This window comes from Phoca vitulina, unplaced genomic scaffold, assembly GCF_004348235.1.
Source record: "Phoca vitulina isolate PV1807 unplaced genomic scaffold, GSC_HSeal_1.0 scaffold115, whole genome shotgun sequence".
NCBI classification, from domain to species: domain Eukaryota; kingdom Metazoa; phylum Chordata; class Mammalia; order Carnivora; family Phocidae; genus Phoca; species Phoca vitulina.
Window position 1 is genome coordinate 15,045 of NW_022589818.1, and position 23,870 is coordinate 38,914.

General features: G+C 55.4%; 1 protein-coding gene across 2 annotated transcripts; it reads left to right on the top strand.

Moving 5' to 3' along the window:
- Positions 1 to 320: 320 nt before the first annotated feature.
- Positions 321 to 14,350, top strand: ETV3 (ETS variant transcription factor 3). 2 transcript variants are annotated; one of them, XM_032398342.1, is made up of 5 exons: positions 321 to 403; positions 2,204 to 2,262; positions 2,866 to 3,103; positions 4,336 to 4,451; positions 9,782 to 14,350. In XM_032398342.1, exons 2-5 carry the CDS (start codon positions 2,217 to 2,219, stop codon positions 10,915 to 10,917), a joined length of 1,536 nt encoding a protein of 511 aa, XP_032254233.1. In that variant the 5' UTR covers positions 321 to 403; positions 2,204 to 2,216; the 3' UTR covers positions 10,918 to 14,350. The 2 variants fall into 2 exon arrangements, with proteins under 2 accessions (XP_032254233.1, XP_032254234.1); XM_032398343.1 differs by having other exon boundaries at positions 2,207 to 2,262.
- Positions 14,351 to 23,870: the final 9,520 nt, after the last annotated feature.

A 23,870-nucleotide genomic window follows, 5' to 3' on the forward strand; every position in this document is an offset into this window, starting at 1 on the left:
GCTCCGACTCCCGCGGGGGTGGGTGACAGGTCCCCGGACTGCGGTCCCTGCGCCTCCGCCCGGCCGCGCGCCCCCAACCCGCCCTGCCGGCCGTCGGGGCCGTCCCGCCCCCCGCGAGCGTGCGTGACGTGCCCCCGCGGCGTGACGCAGCGCGGCGCCCGGCGGGAGGAGCGCGGGGGCGGGGCAGCGGAAGTCGGCGTCTGCGGCGAGGAGAAGGACCGGGGCGCGGCCCAGGGGGAGAGCCCGGCGGACGGCCCCGCCCCGGCCCCGCCCGGCCCCGCCCCCGGCCGTGGGCGGAAGTGACGACAGCAGCCGAGGAGGTCACTTCCTGCTAGGGTGGATGAGGAGGAGCCGGAGACGCCGCGGAGGAGACGGGAGCGAAGACGGGCCGCGCCGGGGAGAGGTGAGTCCCGGCCTCATCGCCGGGCCCTCCCGGGCCGACCCCAGGCCTCACGGGCAGTGTCCCCGGGGTCGGGCCCCCAGCGGGCCGCCTACCGCCCCGGCCGGGCCGCCGGCAGCGCGGGGGCGGCAGGGCCCCCGGTGTGTGAGGGGCGGCCGGGACCCGGGGTGCGTTCGTGCGGTGGCTCCGCGGGGCCCCGGGGTGAGGCCGGCCGGGCGGGAGGCAGGAGGGAGGGAGGCTCCGGGGGCCGGGAAGCCGCCCGCACGCCGCCGCGGGGCAGCCGCAGCGCCGGCCTCCGCTCGCCTCGCCCTCCCGGGAACGGCCGCGAGCTGAGGAAGGGCGAGGGCCCGGGGGGTTGCAGACTCGAGACGAGCGGCCTCGCGGTCAGTTTACGGGCGGCGTGGACAAGGCGTCTGCGGACTCCGGGGTGTCGGGAGGAAGCTTCTTGGTCAAGTCCTTGCCGGGCGGGGTCCGGACCCCCGAGTCGTGCGCTTGGAGGGCACTCCTGCGGCAGAATGGAGGGCCTGCGTTCCGACGGAGCCATCGGGACTGGGAGCCCGGGCGGCTTCCCGGAACGGTGGGGAGCGGTGTTTGCGTCCCCGGTTGTCGCGGAGCCGGGAGCAGCCAGCCGGGAGAGGCTCCGAGGCCTTGTGATTGTGTGTCTCGTGTGGCTGCGTGTCTGTGCTGGCGTCTGTTTTCTCCTTCCTTGGGGTGTTTGTGTCGTCCTCATAGTTTTATAGACAGACTCGCTGATTATTTTAATGTACGTGGTGAGAAAAAAGCTCGAAAGATGTAGAGGAATCCGAGGTTAGATGAAATTTCCAAGGTTAGGAATTCGCCCCCACCCCACCCCGAGGCCACTGAGGCACCTACGTTCCGTCCGGGAGCGCTCTTGCTAATGTGGGTGCCGCGGCCCTGTCATCCACCCTGGGGAGCAGAGAGCGCAGACCTGCCCGCTCCTGTCCGCCTCTCCCTCGGGCGGCTTCACCCCTCCCGCCGTTTGCTAAAGGATTGACTGATACAAAGCTGCTTGCTGCTAGGAACAGGAAATTTATGAGGAACCGTAAATCTGGATGGAATGAATTCAGATCACAGCAAGACCCCCTGCGCTTTTGAACAGAAGGTTCTCAGAAATGCCTGCCTTTTTTCCTTCCTGTTAAAGGGAGAAAAATGTGAAAATATTTCTCAAAGTAATGTGAGTAGCTGTACATGTGGTGTGTTTACTTCCTGTATCCCACGGTGTTTTTCAAGGAGCAGGGGGTTAGTTTCTGACTGGGAGGAGTGTTCCTTCTCCCATCTCCCGTAATTCAGCAAAATAAATCAAAATCAGATGTTTTCTGGAGTTGCAGTCAGATGGACTTGGATTTTTTTTTACTCTTTTTAAAACTGGTACATCTGGGTGAACTCAGGCATGTGTGTCTTGGCATCTGGGCCTGTCTAGTAATAGAAGAAGACCGTTTGGCTTGTTTTGGCTGCCTTTCTGGACCCGTTTCACTGCCCTCTTCCTTTCTTACCTCTGAAGGGCTGGCCGGGAGAAAGAAAGCAAATATTAAAGACAGTGTTTACACTTTGTGGTTTAAAGTCAGGTGAGAGATAATTATGGCCTTTGAAGCTGATGACCTGAGGACCATCGTTTGAGGACTTGGGGATTAGCAGTTTGGAGGTGACATGTTTGAAAGAAAGAGGGTTACATAAGGAGGGAAAGACAAGGCAAGGAAGTTTGGGGGAAGGCTGTGCCAGAAAACCTTGGGAGGAGAACAAATAAATAGCACCTTAAAGTAATTGATGTGGCTTGTCTCTCAGCAGGAGGGCGAAAATGAAAGCAGGCTGTAGCATCGTGGAAAAGCCAGAAGGAGGTGGAGGTGAGCAGAAGTTAATCATCTCTGATGTACCTGGAATGTCCCTCAGGGGTTCCTTTTCTCTCCACTTGGGCTCTGTTCACAAATGTCAGACCATGACTAGACAGCCTCTTGACTGGGTGGATACTGCCAGCACAGTTTAGGCTTGTTTCTTATGGATGTATATCAACATGTCTGGTCACCACACCTTTATCCCAAGCTTTAGAGTCTCCTCCCTGTTAGAGACACAGTTCCACCCTCAGGGACAAGGGGTTTTCAGCGTATTTCCCTAAAATGTTAGCTTGTCTTTCCTGTTTGTTTCTCTTGGAACGTTCCTGCCCTCGTGGAAAGTAGGTGTGAGATTTAGTAATGCAGGAAAGAGCGAGAGGTTGGCACACCTGGGTACTGCTGTCCAGCTCTAGCAGATCAAGTGATTGCCACAGGAAAGGTGACATCTCCGTGCTTTCCTCTCCCCTGTTGTGGTTAGCCCCAGCTGACCGAAGGGCTGTTTATGGCATGTTTGCACAGCACTCTAGAGATTCTGAGCATCGGAATGTGAAGTCGGGGATACTGGTATGTATGAACCTAACTCCTGACTACCTTGATCTTGCCCTTTTCACGTTAAAGGGTATCAGTTCCCTGACTGGGCCTATAAAACCGAGTCCTCCCCGGGCTCCCGGCAGATCCAGCTGTGGCACTTCATCCTGGAACTGCTGCAGAAGGAAGAGTTCCGCCACGTCATCGCCTGGCAGCAGGGAGAATACGGGGAGTTTGTCATCAAGGATCCCGACGAGGTGGCCCGCCTCTGGGGCCGCAGGAAGTGCAAACCCCAGATGAACTACGACAAGCTGAGCCGGGCCCTCAGGTGAGGGAGAGGGTTCCCAAATCCATGCTGTTAACAGATCGGAAGGAGACGAAGCAGTGGGGTGAATGTTGGATAAGAAGGGTATCAGGTGGAAAGAGACTGCACTATCTAAGTGAATATGTGTGGCTTTGAAGTGGGAGGAGAGGAGCTGCTGAGTCTGAGTTGCACAGGCACAGGAGGAGAAAAGCATATCTTTGGTTCTGTGTAGGAGGGAATTCCAACGTGGTTGGCTTTGGGTCCTGACAGACCACCGATTTCTGCTCTGTAGTGGGCGAGCGTGTGCGGTGAAGCTCAGGTCGGAGCTCATTTGTAATCTGAAAGATTAGGCTTCCCTGTGGGAAATCTGTTAGAATTGCTCTTCTTTAGGCTTTCCTGGAAGAAACGGGGAAATGTGAAGCAAGCAGACCACACAGGAGGAGGGCTCCCTCAATGGTCCTGACCTTGCTGTTCAGGTCCCATATCTGTGAGCTCGGTTGTCAGTCCAAAGGTTGCTCTGACATGTCTAAAGATTGACCACTTCAGGTTCTCTTCCGTTTCTTTTTTTCTCTTTGTCAGTTTTTACATTTCATAACCTCTTCACCCTCAAGGGGCCAGAAGGCCGTGTGTAAGTGGTGCTCCTGAATAGGTGCCCGGCCAGAGGCCGCGGGTCCGCCGGAGGCCCCTTTCTCTCTTCAGTCTTGGTGACCTTGAATGTCAGAGCTGGGCAGCTGCGCTGGACCCTCTCTCGCATCCTTGTGAGAGTGAGGCAGGCCAGGCCGCCTGCTCTTTCCCACATTGGGGCACATGATTGTTGGACCCACTGCCACAAAACAGTTGGACATTTCTTCACCTGAGCTTTGTGCTCAGGCCTCCAGACTGGCCATGTCAGGCGTCCCAAGAGACTTGTCTGCCCCCGGCTGGGCACGGCAGTGACACACAGGGGAACAGGAAGGAAATGGACTATGGAATTGAAACTGTAGAGTGACAGAGGAGAAGGGTGGTTGGGGCTAGGATAGGTGTTCGGGATCTTAAAGTGAGATTGTCTTTGTAAAGCTCCAGCCAAGGACTTAGAACATCGTTTGAAAATTGAATAAGTCTCCCAGCCCTAACCTCAAGGCCGGGCTGCAAAAGAATGATAGTGATGTTTCCATGTAATACTTAAAGCCAGAACTGTTGATCTCAGTGGTTACCTATGTGTATCAAAAATTGTCAGTAGCTAGAAGATAAATTGACACGTGTTCCTATTTTTACAGATACTATTACAACAAGAGGATCCTTCATAAAACAAAAGGGAAAAGGTTTACTTATAAATTTAACTTCAACAAGCTGGTGATGCCCAACTACCCATTCATCAACATTCGGTCAAGTGGTAAGAAGCAAACTTTTGGTGGGGAATGAATTTTGATTTGATAAAGAAGTTTAAAAACCCAAGTCTAAGACCTGGCATGTTAAAGGAATTTTAGAAATTAGACTAGAGTCGCGTGGATTGCCCCCAGGGTCCTGCTTAGGTTTCTCTGTTTGTCCCCTACAGGGAGTGATAGGCTCTGTCTGCTACATCAAGAGAGATTTGTTTAGTTGTTTATTTGGTTCTCTTTTGTGCATATTATTTGTGTCTCGCAGATACTTTTCCGCTGTCGTCTTTAGGAATTATGTTCCGTAGATTCGCGTTCATCTTTCAGTTCAGAACTCACAGTGTTAACACCCTGCCCAGCGGCTCTTTCATAGACGAGAACCGGTTTCTACAAACACTTCCGATTTTCTATGAAACTACCAAGCTCTCCCTTATCAAGTGAATATCATCAAAACCACAGCATCCTTAATCACAGAAGGGGAGGTTCGTATGTTTGCAGTGAAAAGCAGTGTCTTTGATCTGCACCAGCACCTCCTCAGAGAGTAAGGTCTGGGGTTATTTGACCTTCTTTGCTCTTAAGTGCAGCAAGGCTTCCCCTCCAGGCTCTCCTCGGATAGCTCACCATCACGGCTCCTCACGAAGGTTTCAGGTCACACTGGCCTCTGTCCAGTCTCTTAGAAGGGGGTTGGTTTTGTTTCAGTTCAGAGGCAAGACCTCTCCCTCCCTAGGAAAACAGATTGTATTTAACTAGTTTCTGACCAGTCCATCAGTACTCTGTTTCTGTGGTGGTGTGTGTTATGCTGCAGTATTCTGACTTCTCAGAGAAAAGTCGGAAGAAACTTGAAAAATCAGAGCGGGGGTGTGGCTGAGAATGTACTGCTGAGATCCATTGCAGATAGGTCATTACCTGCACACAGCAAGTTAGGGCAGTTTGGGCTTGATGGTGCTATCGCTACAGTTCCATCTCATCTCTCCTGTAGCCACTCCCTCCTGTCCCTGCGGCATGTGTTAAAAAAAAAAGTGGTATTGGAATGTATCTCTCTAATTACAACCTGTTTTCTTTCCTGGTGCCTGAGGGAGAGGTGTTAGGAAATCAGACCATTCTAGCCACTGGAATCCTGTTTCCTCTAGTTTTCACTCTGGCCCCCTTCCTGTTTACCTAGAGGAATTGGGACTCTACGTGGATATACCAGCAATTTTGAAGAATGTGTTGGTGTTCCAAACCACTCCCCCCCCCCCACCCCCCGCCAAAAAGGGCTTTGTCGGTTTTGTTCTTAATGTCTTTGACCCATTTTTGTCTATTGAAAACCCAGAAGTCCAGCCACTTGGGCAGCCTGGAACAAGGCACACCCATCAGCCCTTGGGAGTAATGCGCCCTTCCAGGGCAAGAAAATCTGGATCCTCACTCGGGGAAGACTCTGGTCTGCCAGCGACCTAGCGGTAATGGGCTGGCACAGCCTAGTCTGCCAGAAAGCAGTGGGACCAACACTGATCCTTAACAAAGCTTAAGACCCTAGCGGAATGAAGTCACAGGGAAAGATCAGTGTGCATTTCGTTTAGGTATATACTTGGTTGCTTACGTCCTGGGTACAGATAACCCCAAAGAACGGGAGTCATTAACTCATAAAGCACTTTTACCCAGATAGGCCAAATGTTGTTTCTGGTTTAACTTTTATGGTGACAGGGGAAACGTAACATTTATTGAGCATCTGCTTCATGGAGGTACTTTTGTTTGGTGTTTTGTGAGTTACCACGTTCAACTCTCCCAGCCTGCTGTAAAGTGTGTGTCTCAGTATTCACATTTTACAAATGAGAAAATTACAGAGGACAGCAAAGTCCAAGATTGATATGGGCTTGTTGAGTACAGTTACCTGTTGAACGGTTTCTCAGGAAACCACTCCTGAGAGACTTAGCTATTGAAATCCAGCTTTTATTGAATAGTTCATACATTCCTCCCCCAGATTGGAATTCATTCATTTGCTCAACAGATAATGTGTTAAGTCCTGAAAACAAAAAGAAAAGATTATGGTGGAGTTCTTTCTCTCAAGGAACATAAAATTTAGCAGGAGAGATAAGATAGATGAAGTTGAGCACAATTCGAAATAACAGTGTGGAATGTGACAAGCTCTCTAGGTAGCAGAGCTGTGTGGATTTTGAATCTGGAGGTCAGAGAGATCATGTCTAGATGGTGGTGGTACGTATCCAAATAATTCAGAGGTTTAGAGTAAAAAGCACAATGAGTGCTCTCTCTTCCCCCACCGTCCTCCTCACCATTGACAGTTTAGGGTAAAATGCTTGACATTTGGATGGTGTGGAAGTACTTCTGTGTACACTGTCTCGTCATTACTCTTAAAAGTGTGCTATAAAATACGTTATTCTGTATTTTTGAATGTTTATTGTCCATCAGAAACATTGGGAACATACAGAAGATGCTAGGAACAGTGCTCACCTGGCGGAGTGGGACAGGCCAGCTCAGGGACTGGTTCAAGAGTTCTCTGTGCCTCCCTACCCCCACCCTGGTGTTTTGTATTTCTCTTTATTTTGGAAAACTTTAAACCTATAGAAAAATGGGAAAAAATAGAACTGTGAACACCCATGTGTCCTCTCTCTAGGTTCACTAATGATTGACATTGTTGCCACGTGTTTTTTTTTTTTATATATATTTTTTAAGTTTTTTTTGAGGTTAAGTTACAGACGACATGACATTTGTCTCCTGTATACTTCAGCACGCATCACCTAGGTACAAGGACATTCTGCTCCATGACCCCAGTAACATTAACATACCTGGGAAATTCAACATGACTCTATTGTTCTTGTCTAATAGTATGTGCCTTTTACAGTTTTTGTTTTTAAAGTGTGATTATTGTGTAGTAAAAAATTACGTGTCCTAACAAATACCTAACATACAATTTGCTGTGTGCCGATACTATTCTAAGGACTTTATAAAAATATTAAGCCTTTAAGTTTTCATAACATGAGGATTAGTCCTGTTGCTGAGCCTTTTATAGGTAAGGAAGCTGAGGCACAGAAAGGTAAGTAAATTATCCAGAGTCACACAGCTAAGAAGTGGTAGAGCCGGGGTTTGAACCTAGGCAAAGGTCTTGTTACTTCCATTTTGCCAAAGGGGGTCAAAAACCAGTTGGTTACATGCTACGAAATAGAAGGTGCAAGGACTGAGATTCACACCCAGATTTTTCAGCTCAGCCACTCAGGTTTCATAGTGGCTCTTTGAAGGTCATCTCCTTCAAAGCAGTGTTATTCAGAGTTGTGGAAGCAGTAAGCTAATGTTTTTCAAACAGAACCGTAGACCTGTTGTCTCAGTATACCCCATGTAACGGTGGGCAGCTACGCTTGGTCAGGGGGGAGGGTCCAGAGTGCTCCCTGCTGCATTGCTCCTAGGTTACACCTTCCCTAAGTTCATTCGGAAAGTGTTGTGTGTTCTGTGCTCTTCTTGCAAATTTACAATGTACCCTGACCTGTGTAAAGAAGGAAATACCCTCCAGTTTAAAAAAAAAAAAAAAAACTAAACTAAATTGTTCAGGAGACAGGACCTTCTGTCCCCACTCCCCTCCGCCACCACATTATACTCCTAGTCCTTCAGAACACATGAAAAGTGGTTTTTTGCTTTTCAGTAGATGTGCTCTTAATATAAAATCAAGACCCAAATGAATCAAAAAGAGTAGATAGAATTTTAGCTGCTGTAATAGGCTGGCAGAAGAGATATTTTTGGCCTGGGACCTTCCTTTTTTTTTTTTAAGATTTTATTTATTTATTTGAGAGAGAGAGAGCATGAGAGGAAAGAGGGTCAGAGGGAGAAGCAGACTCCCCGCCAACCTGGGAGCCACATGTGGGACTCGATCCTGGGACTCCGGGATCATGACCTCAGCTGAAGGCAGACGCCCAACCGAGTGAGCCACCCAGGCGGGCCTGGGACCTTCTTGATTCTAGTCAAATTATATACAAGGTCATGCATCAGTTTTTCCTCATTGAAAGATCAGGTCATTGGCTTTAGGGGGACAAGGAGCAGTTTCTGTGGAACTTCGGTTTGGGAAATGCTCTGGTAGTGTCACTCAGTCCCAGGTGCCTGGAGGCCACAGTGCACACGGCAGCCCACGCCAGAGTCCTGGCCGACGGCGCCTGTTACTCCAGAACCGGAAGGAGGCAGCTGATGGCGCAGTTCCCAGCCACGCCAGGCCTCACGCCCTCCTGTTTCTTCTCCTAGGTCACCATACTCACTTGGGTTCCCTTACTTTTCCTTCTCCCTTACCTCTGCCTCCGAGTGCAAAAAGCCCTCCTGACATCATCACGGATCGAAGCCTCCGGTACCTCCCAGGAACCCGGAGGGGGCTCTGAGGCCTCTGCTGGCACACCTTTCTTACGCCTTGTTGAGAGAAGGACCTTTGGGGGGAGTGCAGAACCTATGGGCCTCTGAATATGATGTGTTTAGTGTGGTGTTGGTTTCTGCTTCAACTCGAGTTTCAGTTTTAGCGGGCAGACTTGGCGGGGGGGCGGGGGGGCACGGGTCCTGTATTGTCTCCCAGCCTGCTCGGGGCCTGAGGAGCATTGAAAGCAGGATGGGAATGGAGATCATTACGTAGAATGTGTTAGAGGAAACAGATTTAGAGAGATCAAAAGATATTTGAATCTCTGTGGTGATTTTATATCAGAAATGATAAAAGATCTACCATAAGAATTCACCTTAATGACCATATGGCCTTTTCTTTTTTAATCTTCTTTTGTTCTTAAATCTGGTCTTGCGCGAGTCCGAGTATGTGAGGTGCAGAGTCTTTGGGCTTTTAATGCATTGCTTTACGTGCGCATCATTTCCAGTGGTGTTTGTGTTTGGTTTGCTTGCTTGCTTGATAGATAAAGCCAAAAGTATGAAAATAAAAAAACACTACTTACCAAGCTGAGAATTGCAGCACGGTATCTAGATTGGAGAGGAGAAGGCTCACATACCCATCCGTTCATTCAACTAACCTGTATTGAGCCCCAACTAGTTGTTAACCACAAACTGCTTTATGTCTACTTGTGAACAGTAGGAAGTCCCCCTGCCCCTCATGGAATTGATGTTTTAGAGCACAGATGAATAATGGTTATCTCAGGCGGTAACGAGTACTGTGAAGACTAAGTGGGCAAGGGCCAGGGAGAGACGGCAGCCGGCTCGGGTAGAGGAAGCTGAGCTGTGCTCCCGGGAAGACGGGGGGCGGAGGGATTCCGCGCGGCTGGAGCGTTGGCTTCCTGTCGTAACAAGATGTAAACATCTTGGGCTCACGTAGCATAAGTAACCGTGCTGACGACGGGTGACCAGTGCTCTAAAGTGGCCTTTGTCTCCTCCACCATCACAGGTGTGGTTCCCCAGAGTGCGCCACCAGTGCCGACCGCCTCTTCCCGGTTCCATTTCCCACCGCTGGACACGCATTCTCCCACGAGTGCCGTGCGGCCGGGGCGGTTCTCTGCCGGCTCCCTCGCTGCTTCTGGCCAGGAGTCGGCCAGTGGCGCCGACAGAAAGGCAGAGCTTCCGGAGCTGGAGGATGGCTCAGCCGCAGACTGGCGCCGGGGCGTGGATCTCCTGTCCTCCTCCTCCCGGAGTGCCGTCGGTGGAGGGCTTGGCCATCAGAAACGCAAGCCCGACATAATGCTTCCCCTGTTCACCAGGCCAGGGATGTACCCTGACCCCCACAGTCCCTTCGCTGTCTCTCCGCTCCCTGGCCGCGGAGGTGTTCTGAACGTCCCCATCTCCCCAGCCCTCTCCCTGACTCCCACCATCTTCTCCTACAGCCCATCCCCAGGCCTGAGCCCCTTCACCAGCAGCAGCTGCTTCTCCTTCAACCCCGAGGAAATGAAACACTACCTTCATTCTCAAGCCTGCTCTGTGTTCAACTACCATCTGAGTCCCCGGACCTTTCCCCGTTACCCAGGACTCGTGGTCCCGCCCCTGCAGTGCCAAATGCATCCCGAGGAGTCGGCCCAGTTCTCCATCAAGCTGCAGCCACCGCCAGCTGGGCGGAAGAACCGGGAGAGGGTGGAGAGCGGTGAGGAGTCAGCCCCCGTCACCGCTCCCGCCGTGGCTCCCGTCCCCCCAAGAATTAAGGTGGAGCCAGCCTCTGACAAGGATCCCGAGAGTCTCCGGCAGTTGGTGCAAGAGGAGGAGCGCTCCCACGAGGAGGGCACTGTGCCGAGCAGGACCGTAGAGGAGGAAAAAGGCACCATCTTTGCCCGCCCGGCCGCACCAGTCTGGCCCTCTGTCCCCGTTAGCAGCCCAAGTGAAGAACCCCTAGAGGTGGCTGAAGACAGTGAGGACAGGCCTGGCAAAGAGCCCAGCGCGCCCGAGAAGAAAGAAGATGCCCTGATGCCCCCCAAGCTCCGGTTGAAGCGGCGCTGGAACGACGACCCTGAAGCCCGAGAGCTGAGTAAGAACGGGAAGTGCCTCTGGAGTGGGTCTGGACCCCGGGGCTTGGCCACGGCCGCTGCCGACGCCTAGGACTGGAGGTGGATTGGGAGCTGTTTATACTATAATCACATGCAGACGTGTATTTATGTAGCGAGATTTCAGGGTTGGGGGGAGGGGAGGGAATTAGACTGGTTTGATCATTCTAGGGGCATAAACGTCTTTTTATGTTTGGGGGATGGGATGGGTATCTTCTGTTGTAAATTAGGTGGGACGTGAACACTCTTTTCCTGGTGAGTAGCACACGGGAAGGGTAATGAACTGAAAGGAGGAAGAGCCTCTGCTTCCTGGGGAGGCTCACACTTTCTGACAAACTCCCAGGGGGCCAAGGTGCCCTTGGTCCCATTATAGTTCAGGTTCCAGACTTCTTTCTTTTCTATTGTATTTATATATGAAAAGCCATTAATGAATTTCTTTTGCTCGGAGAGGGAGGGAGAAGGGAGTAGGGCGTGGTGGGGAGGCTGAGCAGTGAGAGACCATTTTACCAAGTGTGTTGCCTGAAATGTTTCTGTGTAGTTCCTTTGGGGGAGGAGTAAGGTAATCTCAGTCTTACTGGGACAGGGGGATGTTCGGATGTTGCTTTTTTTCTTTCTTCCTTTGTCGTCGTTTGGCATTTTTTCCTTTCCTTTTTAAAAAACCGGCTGCAGGAAGCGGGAGCCGTGGCACCAGTCCCAGGGCTGGGAGGGCCAGGCGGGGCGGCGGGACTCGTGCTGCGGGCTCCTTGGACTCGCCCCTCCTTCACCTGCTAAGAAGCCATGAGGACTCGTAAGCTCTCGTTCAGGGAAGACAGAAGAGGGCATGAGGAAGTAACCCGATGCCTTTAAAAACAAAACAAACACAAAAATGATCTTCATTTTTCTTTTTCCATCGTGGGTTTGGGGAGCCAGACTGCAGAGTGACTGCGAGTGAGTCCGCCGAGCAGCCCGGCCCTGGAGATGGCTGCGACGTGTCTGGGTCTCTGATCGTCTCCTAAGTGAAGCCTTAACAATGAATATACTTTCATCACGTGATACGGGTCTGTCAGCATAAACCTGTAAAAGGGACGGACAGCTCTTCAGACAACCCAGGAATGTGGAAACATGGTTACATGTCGAGCTGGTGTTTAGTGGTCCCCTCTTGACTTCCTGGGGCCGGGGAGCAGAAAGGCGGGATTGTGGGAGCTCAGGGCCGATGAAGCCCGGAAGTGCAGAAGGTAGCTGGGGTGCGGTGGGTGCTTGTGGAGGCTGAAGGCGGAGGTGGACAGAGACACAGAAGGAGGCTAGATGCCAGAGCCCGGGAGGAACGAGGGAGTCGGTGTCTGTCCTGTTGTGGTGTCATTCCTGCCATACCCACTTCCCTAGATTGTTCTCGTTCTCACGATCAACTGACCATCCCACAGGAGACTCCGGTTTACAGGGAGAAGCTGTTTCTCCGAGGGAAAGGCCCTCAGCACAAAGGAACAGGAAAGTGTCACTCCGGCATGAAGCAAAAGGGGCCTGATTTTGGGGGGGGGGTTGCAGAGAGAAGCCACACACACCCACGTGTGCGTGCTCGTAACCGCGCGCTGTGGCCGACAGAGGAGACGCTGAAGTGGCTCGAGTCTGCCTGGCCTCGAGGCAGGGAGAGAGGAGAGGGCTCTAGAGCCAGTGGAGGTGAGAAGTGGGCACAGGGGCGCCGTCTAGGAATTGGAGGAATCCCCGACTCCACCTTAGCCTCAGTGAACTCTGTACACTGAGAAGCATTCGAGGGGTGTCTTTTAATGGGGGCTGGGGGGATCTTTTTGAAAGGAGTGCATGCATGAGAGGTGGGAAAGGGTCAGAGCAGGTGAGTGGGTTGATAGGTGGCTTGGGATGACTTGAGTCCATCGTGCTGTTGTCTGGCAAGTGTCCACCTCCTCGTTCAGTTCAGATTCCAAATAGTGACTTGTCCTGCCCTAGGGAAGGGATCAGGAGCGCGGTCTCTGTCAACTCGGGCTTTGGTCGGGCTGCGAAGGGCTCCCTGTTCAGGCTCCTTTTGGTTTCTCGTCCATTTCTCTCTCTGCATCTCTTACCTCGGATCAGAAAGCAAGCCCGGGCAGGTGCAGGATGGCTCTCTGCTTGGCGTTGCTCAATCTAACCAGGGAGGCTGGCTGGCCCCCCCTCTGTCCATGAGAGCAGAGGGCCGGCACGTGTCGGTATGAACTCAGGAATAGAAACTCGAGGCCTTTAAATTACGAGGGAGAGAAATCCGTGATGCATACCTGTAACCCCCTGGAACCCAAGTGCCAGGATTTCTAGATGCTGCTTCTGTTTGAACAAAAAGTCACTGCTTTTAACTTGAAAAAACACACTCGAAAAATGTTCAACTCCATGAAAAATGTTTTTTGGCTTTAAGAAATTGTTTGGTGTTTTACTGTTTCCTTTGACTGCCATTCCACCAGGAAATCATTGGTTGATTTGCACTGCACACTGGGGCTGGGGCAGGGGGTGGGCATCCTTACACAGAGCCAAACTTGGGCTTGCTCAGGAAGGGGACCAGGAATGTGGAAGTCGTCGACATTTCCTGGGGTAAAGGGGTGGGGGTACTTTCTCAGCCCCGACCCCCTCCTGGCAGCGCTGTCGCCAGCCCAGCACAAAACCAGGCCTCTCTCTCTTGTGAGTTTCATCACTGGCAGCAGGTGGGGAAAAGGGGGACAAAACCAGGCCTGTTTTCTCCCCCATTTTTTCCAGATTTCGCTGTGCCAAACGTTTAAAACTTTGCAGATACAAATCTTGAAATTTCATTAAGAACTTGTTCATGCAAACAGTTTGCTTTTTTGACTATAGAATAAACAGATCTCTTGAGCATCCAGCACTGCTGAGCTCTTTTTTTTTTTTTTAAGGACAGCTAGGAGTGTCCTCTAAGCCACGCCCCAGGTCCCTTCACCCCAGTCTTCAGGCTGCACTGCATTAAACCAGCCCGCTAGCTAACGCAGGGAAGTACTGCACCCTAGTCCTCCATGGGCCAAGAAACTTTCAGAAGCATTAAAAAACATAGTTGAAGTACATCACTTCTCACCAAGCGGGTAGTCAGTTGGCTGTTTGTCCCTTGTTTTTTATTTATTCCATAATTATGTTTGTACTTTTTGTTTTGTAAAGGGTAATGGAACATTTTAATTTTGCTTAAAAAATTTTTTTGATCCAATCTTTCAAGAACTGTTCTATTTTTCACTTTGGGGGGTGGGGGGAGTTACCAGTTAATTTGTTTTGAAATATCTGGGCGTTCTTTGAGTTATAAAATTGTGAGGCAGGGATTTGTGAGTGAGACATTCACATGTGAAAGGTGACTTCACTAGTTACCCGCTTCAGCAGAATAAAGTGTGTATATGTACATAGATGTAAGTAAGCGACTCCATTGTGCAGTGCCTTTTAGATGTTCCACTTTCTATAAAGTCTTCAGATTTTTGCATATATATTATATATATATATGATGTAATGTTATAGAAATATATGTATAATATACATATTTTTTCCAGGGGTATCTGATAGCTCTGTATTTTGTTATGGAAGTTGAAAGAAAAAAGTATTTTACCTCAGAAATTAAAGTTAAATAAAAAAAATACTTTTAAATAACGTTTGCAGGGTGTTGGTGGTGTTGACACGCTGCGCCAGGGCGGCCGTGGCCGGGAACCTGCCGAGCCCGTGCCCACCCCCCCACCCCCCCCACCCCCGCTCGTCCAGTCGCACAGGGAGGGGCAGGTCTGACGGCTTCGGGGACTGTCCGTATCCTGGCGTCAGTGGCCGCTGCTAGAGAAGGGACAGCTGAAGCCAGGGACACCAGTGGTGGGGGAGCTCCCCGCCTCAAGACTGTCCTGAAGATGAAGAGCACGTGGCGCGGGGGCGCCCGGCCGGCTCAGTCGGTAGAACACACGGCTCGTGATCTCAGGGTGTGAGTTCAAGCCCCGTTTTGGGCACAGAGCTTACTTTAGAATTAAAATTTTAAAAAAGAGAGCGCCTGACAAAACCAGACCCAGTAGGCCACACATTGTACGGTTCCCTTTCTAGGGGACGTCCGGAATAGGCGAGTCTGGAGAGGAGCCTAGGCCGGCGGCTGCCGAGGACCGCAGGGCTGCTGCTGGGCCGCGCGTTCTTGGAGGGATGGCGCTGTGCGGTTCGTGCTGAGAGCTGCACAACTTGAATGAAAACCACTGAGGCACGGTCACTCTGACAGGGTGAACTCTGTGGTACGTGAATTCTCTCTCAATACAGGTGGTTTGGGGAGGTATGTGACAAGCCAGTGTTCGGGAAGCCAGTGGGGGACAGGGATCCAGAGGGGCAGGCAGGGGTCTCGCTGGGGTGTCGAATGTCCCACAACACAGCCTGCAAAAGATGGTGCCCGGCTAAGTCACCTCATTTCCCCCCTGAGGGCCCCACGTTCGTCGAATCATAGCCAGGTGTTTGGCTCCTCTTGAAGGGTCCTGGGGGTTCGGGAAGGCTGGGATCGATGAGGGCCGAGGCCGGAGAGGCCAGCCAGGGCGGATCATGAGCGGCCTCAGGAGATGCGTGGGGAGGCCACCTTGTACTCGGCTAGCGGTGGCTGTCCCCAGAATTCTACAAGAGTTCACCATTTTACTAGCCGGTGAGGAGCATGGCGGCCATGGCCCTGGGGACCCACCCAGCCTGTCAAGATCGCTGCTCGGGACCAAGTGAAGGGACAGAGACTGGTGGAGTCCCGACCCACCCAAGTCAAGCTGGGAGCGAGCTCGGAGGCAGACGCCCGTGCTGGGACTGCCTCCCGCTGCTGGAAGCAAAAGGAGACCGCTGGTGCCGAACGCAACGGGCTGTGGTTTTGAGATGAGGCCCCAGGCGTCGGGCTCGGCCCCCTGCGTTGCCCGTCAGCGCACAGAACTGTGTGGAGGTGGTGGCGGGAGGGGAGAAGGTAGGGCTCAGCCCCTCGGCGCCTTGGGGGGGGCCCGGAGCCCTCTGGTGGCTCGGGGTTACCCCCCCAGCCGCAGACGGGCCGTGACCCCGCGCCAGGCTGCCTGGTGTTCGCGCCTGCCACCTTGTGACGGCCGCCTGGGGCAGGGGCCGTGTATCCCCAGGCCGCTGGGGGGACACTGAGTCACAGCGGGTGACGGGTATGGCCGGGGTGCGAGCCCCAGTGCCCGTGCTCTCCACCACTCTGCCGTAGGGCCTCTCGGGCCTGCCGACCCGCTGGTCTGCCCCACCGCCCACAGCACCCTCCCCGCCTCCCCTCTGCCTGGCCGGTTCCACCTTCTCCTTCCTGCCCGGGCCCCTCTGAGGGGCTCTGCTGCTGCGGGACCCTGCACCACTGCCCTTCACGCTGCCGCCCGCGCCCGCTGGGCCTGGTGCTCTGGGGGTGGGCAGGAAGCGGGGGGCTGGCGCTCCAGTGCCCAGCACGGCCCGAAGCCCCGGGCTGTCGGCTAAGTAGGTGACGAGAAATGCGTGGAGGGGGCTTGGTTGGTGGGGCAGGGGACACAGGCTTGGAATTGGACAAAGGGACGAGGGGACAGTGGCTCTGCGGTGTACACGGTATCTTTGTGGCAAGCTTCCAGGCCCCAGAGAGGTGCCACCTGCCGTGGGCACTGAGCCCCCGCCCCCAGCAGCCCGGATCCGCTGTCGCAGACGCGGTTACCCTCCCACCCTCCATCTTCATGCTCTGTCTCCCCTCGCCCTGCGGCCGCGCTCCCTCCCTCCCTGCAAACCTGCCCGCTCCCCGGGGTGCCCGGTATTTATGTTCTCACACAGACTGCGGGCAAGAGGAAAAGGAACCAGCGCCCCTCCCACTCAGGGTGCTCCCCGATAGCCCCTCCGGGGTCTCTCCCTTCCTGCCGCTTGCCAGGATCACCCCATACATGCCCGCTTCACTCACCTGCCCCCGGACCTGCAAAATAAAAGTTTTTTAAGGGTGTGCGAGGGCGCCTGGGTGGCTCAGTCGGTGAGGCGTCTGCCTCCAGCTCAGGTCACGGTCCCAGGGTCCTGGGATCGAGCCCTGCATCGGGCTCCCTGCTCGGCTGGGAGTCTGTTTCTCCCTCTGCCTCTGCCTGACGCTGCCCCTGCTTGTGCGCGCTCTCTCTCTTTCCCTCTCCCTCTCCCTCTCTCTCTCTCTCAAATAAATAAAATCTTTAAAAATAAAAAAAAATAAAAGGTGTGCGAAAAGGCAGCTGAGAACCCCCAAGAAGGCCTGCTGTCTAGACAGCCCCCACTCCAACACCCCCCTCCCCAGTCACGCTCCTGCGGCCCGGCTCCCAGGGGCAGGGTGCGCTGACACCCTGAGGGAGGGAGATAAGCCCGCCTGGCCTCGCTCCCACGGGCCCACCCCCGCCATTGTCCTGGCCAGGAGAACATGGGCAGATTACACAACCTCTCTGTGCCTCAACTTCCCTATTTTATGGGATTGCTGTGGGGATTAGATGATGCACATAAAGCACTTAGTACTCAAAATCATTTTTTTAAAGATTTATTTATTTGAGAGAGAGTGCGTGCTTGCACGAGCAGGGGGAGAGGCAGAGGGGGAGAGAGGGAGAATCCCAAGCAGACTCCACGCGCAGCGGAGCCCAAGATGGCCTGCGATCATGACCTGAGCTGAAATCAAGAGTCAGACGCCCAACTGACTGAGCCACCCAGGGATCCCTCAAAATCATTTTTTTAAAGATTTTTTTTATTTATTTTTCAACAGAGAGAGAGACAGCGAGAGAGGTAACACAAGAAGGGGGAGCGGGAGAGGGAGAAGCAGGCTTCCCGGGGAGCAGGGAGCCCGATGCGGGGCTCGATCCCAGGACCCTGGGATCATGACCTGAGCCGAAGGCAGACGCTTAACGACTGAGCCACCCAGGCGCCCCATTTTTTTAAAGATTTTATTTTTAAGTAATCTCCACACCCACTGTGGGGCTCAAACTCGCAACCCCGAGATCAAGAGTCGCACGCTTCCCCAACTGACTCCACCAGCCAGGCGCCCCTGAGAATTATTTTTTCAGTGAAGTGACTGGATGTTTCTGTCTTCTTGGTTCCTGTGCCCTACTGGGCCTTGTGCCCTCACTTCCCTCTTTGGCCCCTCTCAAGAGCAGGGAGATGCTAGGACCCCTGATTTACACAGGAGAGAAATGAGGCCCCTAGTGGATGACCCGTCCAGGTGACTCAAACAGGCCTCCCGACTCCGAATCCCACGCTTTCCCCGGGCATTGCCCTCGGGTCTCTGAGGCAAGAGTGAAGACACCTCCAAGAATCAGACGCGCAGAATTGGGGGCAGCGCGGGGACCCCAGCCACGGTGTTTCTCTGTCCAGTCCGGAGCACGGGAGGGGAAGCTGGCCTCTGCAGCAGGCCCAGGGAGGGGCCCTTAGCTCCAGGGGCTGGCTGCCTGCTGACCCAGGACGATAAAGATCAAAGATCCAAGCTGTCACCAGTGCCGATGAGCCGTCCCCAGGGTCTCTGATCCCTGGGGCTCCAGGGTCTGGGGATGTGGGCAGACAATGGGGTGGCCTGCAGCCCGAGCACTGGATTGAGCCTGGGAAGGGCAGGTCTAGAGCCAAGAAGCAGCAGCCTCTGCCCGGTGGCACCGCCCTTTGCCTCGGTTGGCAGCTGCCGGCCCCAGCCCAGTTCGGTCCAAACGCTGGTCTACAGCAACCTGGTCCCCGAGAGCCGAGGGCCAGCCAGGGAGGCCGCCTCTGGCCTCTCGCCTGCCGTCGTGCAGGGACCTCGCCGGAGAGGGGTGGGGAGGAGGCAGGAGGACGGAGGGACCGCTCCCTCCAGGAGGCGAGATCAGCCTTGCACCAAGATTGGGGGGGCGGCCAGGACCCTTTGTTCCCCTGTGCCGTTAAGAATTCCTTGCCCCCCACATTCCTTGGTGCTGCGGTGGGGAACCAGGCTAATCTGGTGTTTCAAGATGTGTCTTCTTTGTGCGACTTGTGTCCTCTTGGCAACTGACAGGAAGGAGAGGGGAAGGGGCCCAGGGCCTGTGGTGGTGCTCTGTCTCGGGAATATCACCGGTGAGGAGTTTGTGTTTACTGTCCCCTGGAGTGGTCTTCAGCGGTCAGCTCCTCCCGCCCCGCCCCCGCCTTGCGAACAACCCGAGGCACTCGAGCTACTTACTTAATCCCCACTTGCCCTGCTACTGTCCCCATTTTGCAGATGAAGGAAAGGAAGTTCAAGGAAGTGAAGTGAATTGCTCAAGGTCAACACTGGTAGTGAGTCACCAAAGCAGGACCCAGCCTGAGTTTCTGACCCCGGCCTCTCGGGGTGACGCACAAACCCTGGGACAGCCCCTGGGCAGAAGGCAGCGGGGCTCTGAGTGGCTGGAAAGAGGCCCCTGATTTCCCTAAGGGGGCCCTGTGGGGTCAGGACTCGAGAAGCCGGGGGCTCTCCTGGAACAGCCTCCAGGCCACACGCGGGTGTCCCCAGACAGCAGGTCCCTGCTCTCCAAGGACTCAACGAATTTGGGGTCAAACACGCCGACATAATGCACTGAAATGTAAGGCAGATGGTGACTGATGACAGTAGTCGTTCACGTATTCAACTAACATTTCCGGAGCGCGTGCCCCGTGCCACGCTCTGTCCTGGGGTTTCAAAGTCCGATGAAGACGCTCCTTACGCCCCCAGGAGCTCAGGCTGCAGGCCGCGGGGCAATCAGGAGGCCCACCCAAGCCCACGCCCCCCCCCATGCCCCCCCACCCCAGTGCCAGGGCCTCTCTCTTCATCCCCAGCGCACGGCAACCTTCCTGGTCCAGGGAGTTTTCAATACTGACAGGCTGGCAGGCAGGGGCTCAGGTGTTCCCACTCTCCCCACACCCCTTCTGGAAAAAACCAGAGCCACGAGTCTCCCCCCAGCCTTGGGCAGTCCCCAGATGGACTAGTGCCCTTGCCTGCCAGGACCTGCAGGCCCCCTTTGGAGCCTCCCTGCAGCCCGGTCTGGCCCCTGTAGACCTAGTTCTTGTCGGGAGAGAGCCCTATCTGATGCCCCCAGGACACGGCAGGGGGCAGCCCGCTACGCAGCTGGCTTGGGCTGTGGCCCCCAGTGGGTGAGTAGGAGAAAGAGGGGATGGCATCCAGGGCAGCAGCACAGAAGGACTGGTGAGGGTGGCGTCAGCTTGGGAAGGGAGGAGAGGGAGGTGAGGGAGGGGATGAGGGGAGAGGAGGTCTGGTGGTTGGCAGCCTGAGCACAGGGCAGGGGGGCGGGCGGGGAGGGGCAGGGGGGGTCCTCTGGGGGGCCAGACGCAGAGGCAGACTCAGAGATGAAGTCTCAAGGAGTAGACGGGGGCTGCAGCAGGGGTGGACAGGGGACCCCCCCTCCAGCTGCCTGCCCACGGTATTGATCTGCTAGATTACTCCATTTCACCCGTATTGATCAGGTAATTGCTTTATCTCGGGTCTCATTTGAGCCCTGCATTCTCCGGGCTTTCCTTCCCTCTCCCTCCGGTTTCTTCTATCAGCCTGACACAGAGCTCCCTAACACACAGCATATATAGATACAAGTCTGGTTAGCCTGCCCTGGGTTGGTGTTTGGGGCGGATGGCGGAGGGGGACCAGCCCCTGAGCTCTCTGCCCTCAAGAAGCCCTCCCTGGCTCCAGAGAGTGGGAGTGTCTGCCCTCCTGGGCTCCGAGATCCAGGACGGAGCTGGGGAAATAGAATCTCTGGACCTCAGCTTCCACCGCCTCATCTTACCACCCCACCCATCACCCCCCAACTGGGACCTCAAGCCTCCCGCTCCCCAGCCAGGCTTTTGGGCTGTCTCTTCACTAGGGTCTTGAGTCCTGCCTCCTCACCTCCTTCCCCCCCTTCGGACCTGCCCCCCCGTAGCCCCGTGTGCCCCCTTCCTACCTCTCCCGTTCTCCCTGTCCTCGCCCCAGCCCAGTCCCCCACCCCCAGGGCCCAGGCAGGGAAGGGAGCCCACCCACCCCAGGGGTCTGCAGCCCTGGGGAGAGATAGCCCCCCCAGGGAGCCCCCCAATCTGAGAAGCAACAGCTCCCGGCTTCCTGAGCCCCCATCTGCAGGAAGACACAGACCCATGTGAGGACCAGACAGGCAGACCCACACAAAAGACAAAAAGACAAGGCCTAGAGGGGAATAAGCAGTGAAGGGTCCTGGACCATCTTCCAGAACTCAGGTCACAGACCAGCTGAGCAGGAGGACAGCTGATGCTGAGATTATAATTTGCAAACGGTACCACCGGACACTGGGTCTGCAGTCTGTGGCCAAGGGGACTTGTCCACCTGCAGCCACATCCTCCTTCCAGCCCACACTCAGGGCTCCCGTCACCCTGAGGTCCCTGCCAGATGACTGGAGTGGTGAGCAGTCTATGCCCCAGATGCGCCCTCCGGAGCAGGGGTGCAGGGAGCAGGTGCCTGTTCGTTCTCTTCCACAAGCACCTGCCCATGTCAGGAGGGGACCAGGCTGCAAAGATGCTCAACATTGGAGCTCTGTCTTCAAAACTTCTCCTGAGAACTCGGTTTATAAAACAGACAAAAGCCTTGTGTGACCTCTAAAGACAATGGAATCTCCGTGGTTATTGGCACAACCCCTCAAACACCCCCACGGTGCCAAAGGGCCAATGTCAGGGCAATTTGAAAAGCACTGCATTGAGACAGAACAGCAGGGCACATCTTTGGGCAAAGACCAGGGCCCCTCGGCTGGCTGGAACCCGGTCCCGTCTGAGCTGAGACTTCTGCAGGAATGAGATTTGCGGGCAGCACGCTCACCTGTGCGCACCTGTGCGGCCCAGACGGCAGTGGGAGGGGGAGGAGGGATGGCGGCTGAGGGCAGGAGCGGCCAGGGGTCAGAAGGCGCCCTTGTGCCTCCGCCCCGGAGAGAGGGCCGCTAGCACGGTCGGGAGCAAGGGCAAAGCTACCAATTTAGTCAACGAGATTTCCTGAGACCCCGGGCCAGGCACGGAGGTGGGGACTGGGAATTCCATGGGAAAGCGATGGCTTGCCGCCTCCCACTGGAGTTAGAGACCCTAAGACACTCTAAGCAGCCTCCCGCCCCCTGCTCCACCCATGCCCCCCACCCCGGGCCACCCAGGCCCCTCCCGGCCCCTGGAAGGAAAGCAGGGCATCCGCAGACGGGCTGCACACTCATCCGTACCCATAAGAGCGGGAGCAAGCAGGGGGGAGGTGTGCGGGGGTGGCAGCCCGCCCGGGGCCCGTCTGGGTGCACTCTGCCTGCCACCAGCCAGCAAGCCTCATCACCCTCTGCCCGCGGTCCCACGGAGCCCGCCACGGCCCTTCTCCCGCTCTCTGGGCCCCGAGCTCCTGGGAAGGGCCCGGTTCTGTCCCTCGGCCTTCCTCCCGCCGCTCCCACGGCCTTCTTCTGTCTTTCCCAGTTCTTCTTCCACTCACAGCCTCGCCATTTCCAGCTCCTCTGTCCAGCCTCCACACCCCACCTCTCTCCCCTCCCTGCCGGGCACCTGTCGGCCCTTTGCTCTGGCCTCCTTCTGTCCGGGCCTGGAAGAAGCAGGAACGACCGTCCTGGTGGGGGGTGGGGGGGCTGTCTCCGTTCTGGTGCTGCAACTCCCACATCTGGGCAAAGCTCTCCGTCCCAGGCAAGGCGGGCGGGACGCTCGGGCCTCCCGTCCAGCTCAAGGGCCTGCAGCGGGCGGGGTTTGGGTCCAGATACTAAGGGTTTAGACAGAAGCAACATATGCCACATGTACAAGGAGACCAAGCCGGGCGCACACACTGCACACACGTGCACACACACCGCACACACGTACACACACATGCACACACACAGATGCACACACGTACACACATGCACACGCACGCACATGCACACACAGATGCACACACGTGCACGCCGATGCACACATGCACACACGTGCGCACACGTGCACATGCACACACAGATACACACATGCACACACGTGCACACACAGAGATGCACACACGTGCACACACATGCACACACGGATACAGAGGCACAGAGACGCTCACAAACTGGCTCCAAAACAAAGCAGAACCCACACGTCCAGAGCAGACACCCACAGAAACGCGGACAAAGCCAGGCTCACACGCGCACGCTCCCAGAGCAGGCGTGCGTGGACAAGGAGCACACCAACAACACACGCTGCGAACACAAAACCTGACGAACACCCACACATGAAACCGCACGGCCGACACAGAGACACACAGACACATACCTGCTGACAGACACAGGCCCACACGGAGCCGCAGAGGAAGCAGGAGCACAAAGACGCCTTCACCGGGGCCGGCGGGTGAGCAGGTCAACACATTCCAGAGCTTTCCCTGTTCTGCCTTGGAAACATGCACGGGGTTTGGGAGGGGAGCCCAGCTCCCCCTGGCGCCCCCCACCCCCCAGGAAGCACGAGGTGGGCCTGGGCCGAAGCTCTCAGTGCCCCCCGCCCCGACCCAGGCCGCAGACCCCCGGCCCAAGCCCCACAGAACCGGCTACACTACCCCCTCCCCCCGCCCACGCTGGTGACTCCTCCCAGGTTGGGGCCCCCGCCCTGCCCCAGTGCCAGGACTGGGGACAGGTCTGGGGGCAGCCTCGCCGGAGAGGGGGTCCGGCGTGGGAAGCCCTGGCTCCGTGTCTGGGGGCGGCCGGCGGGGGTGGGGAGCGTGAGTGAAATGGGTTTATTACTGGGAGTCTGTTGCCTCGATTGGTATCGATCCCTCATGTCACCTTCCATTGCCACTAATGGGACATGAAGAGTCTCTACGGACACCACAGCCACGGGCCCCACGCCCGCACACGCCGCCTCCCCTCCCCCACCCTGGTCTGGAGGCTGCTTCCCAGGTGCCCCAGCCTGGCCCGCGCCCTGCTCCTCTTCCTGTCCTCCCTCAGCCTCGGCCTCCGCTCCTGAGCTCCCTCCTCCATCGTGGCCACCGGGGGCCTGATCCCCCTCTTCAGAGATGTCCCTGTCCCCTGACCCCTCTATTCAAGGGTGTCCCCTGACCCATCTATTCAGGGGTGTCCCTGTCCCTTGACCCCTCTATTCAGGGGTGTCCCTGTCCCCTGACCCCTCTATTAGGGGTGTCCCTGTCCCCTGACCCTTCTATTCGGGGTGTCCCTATCT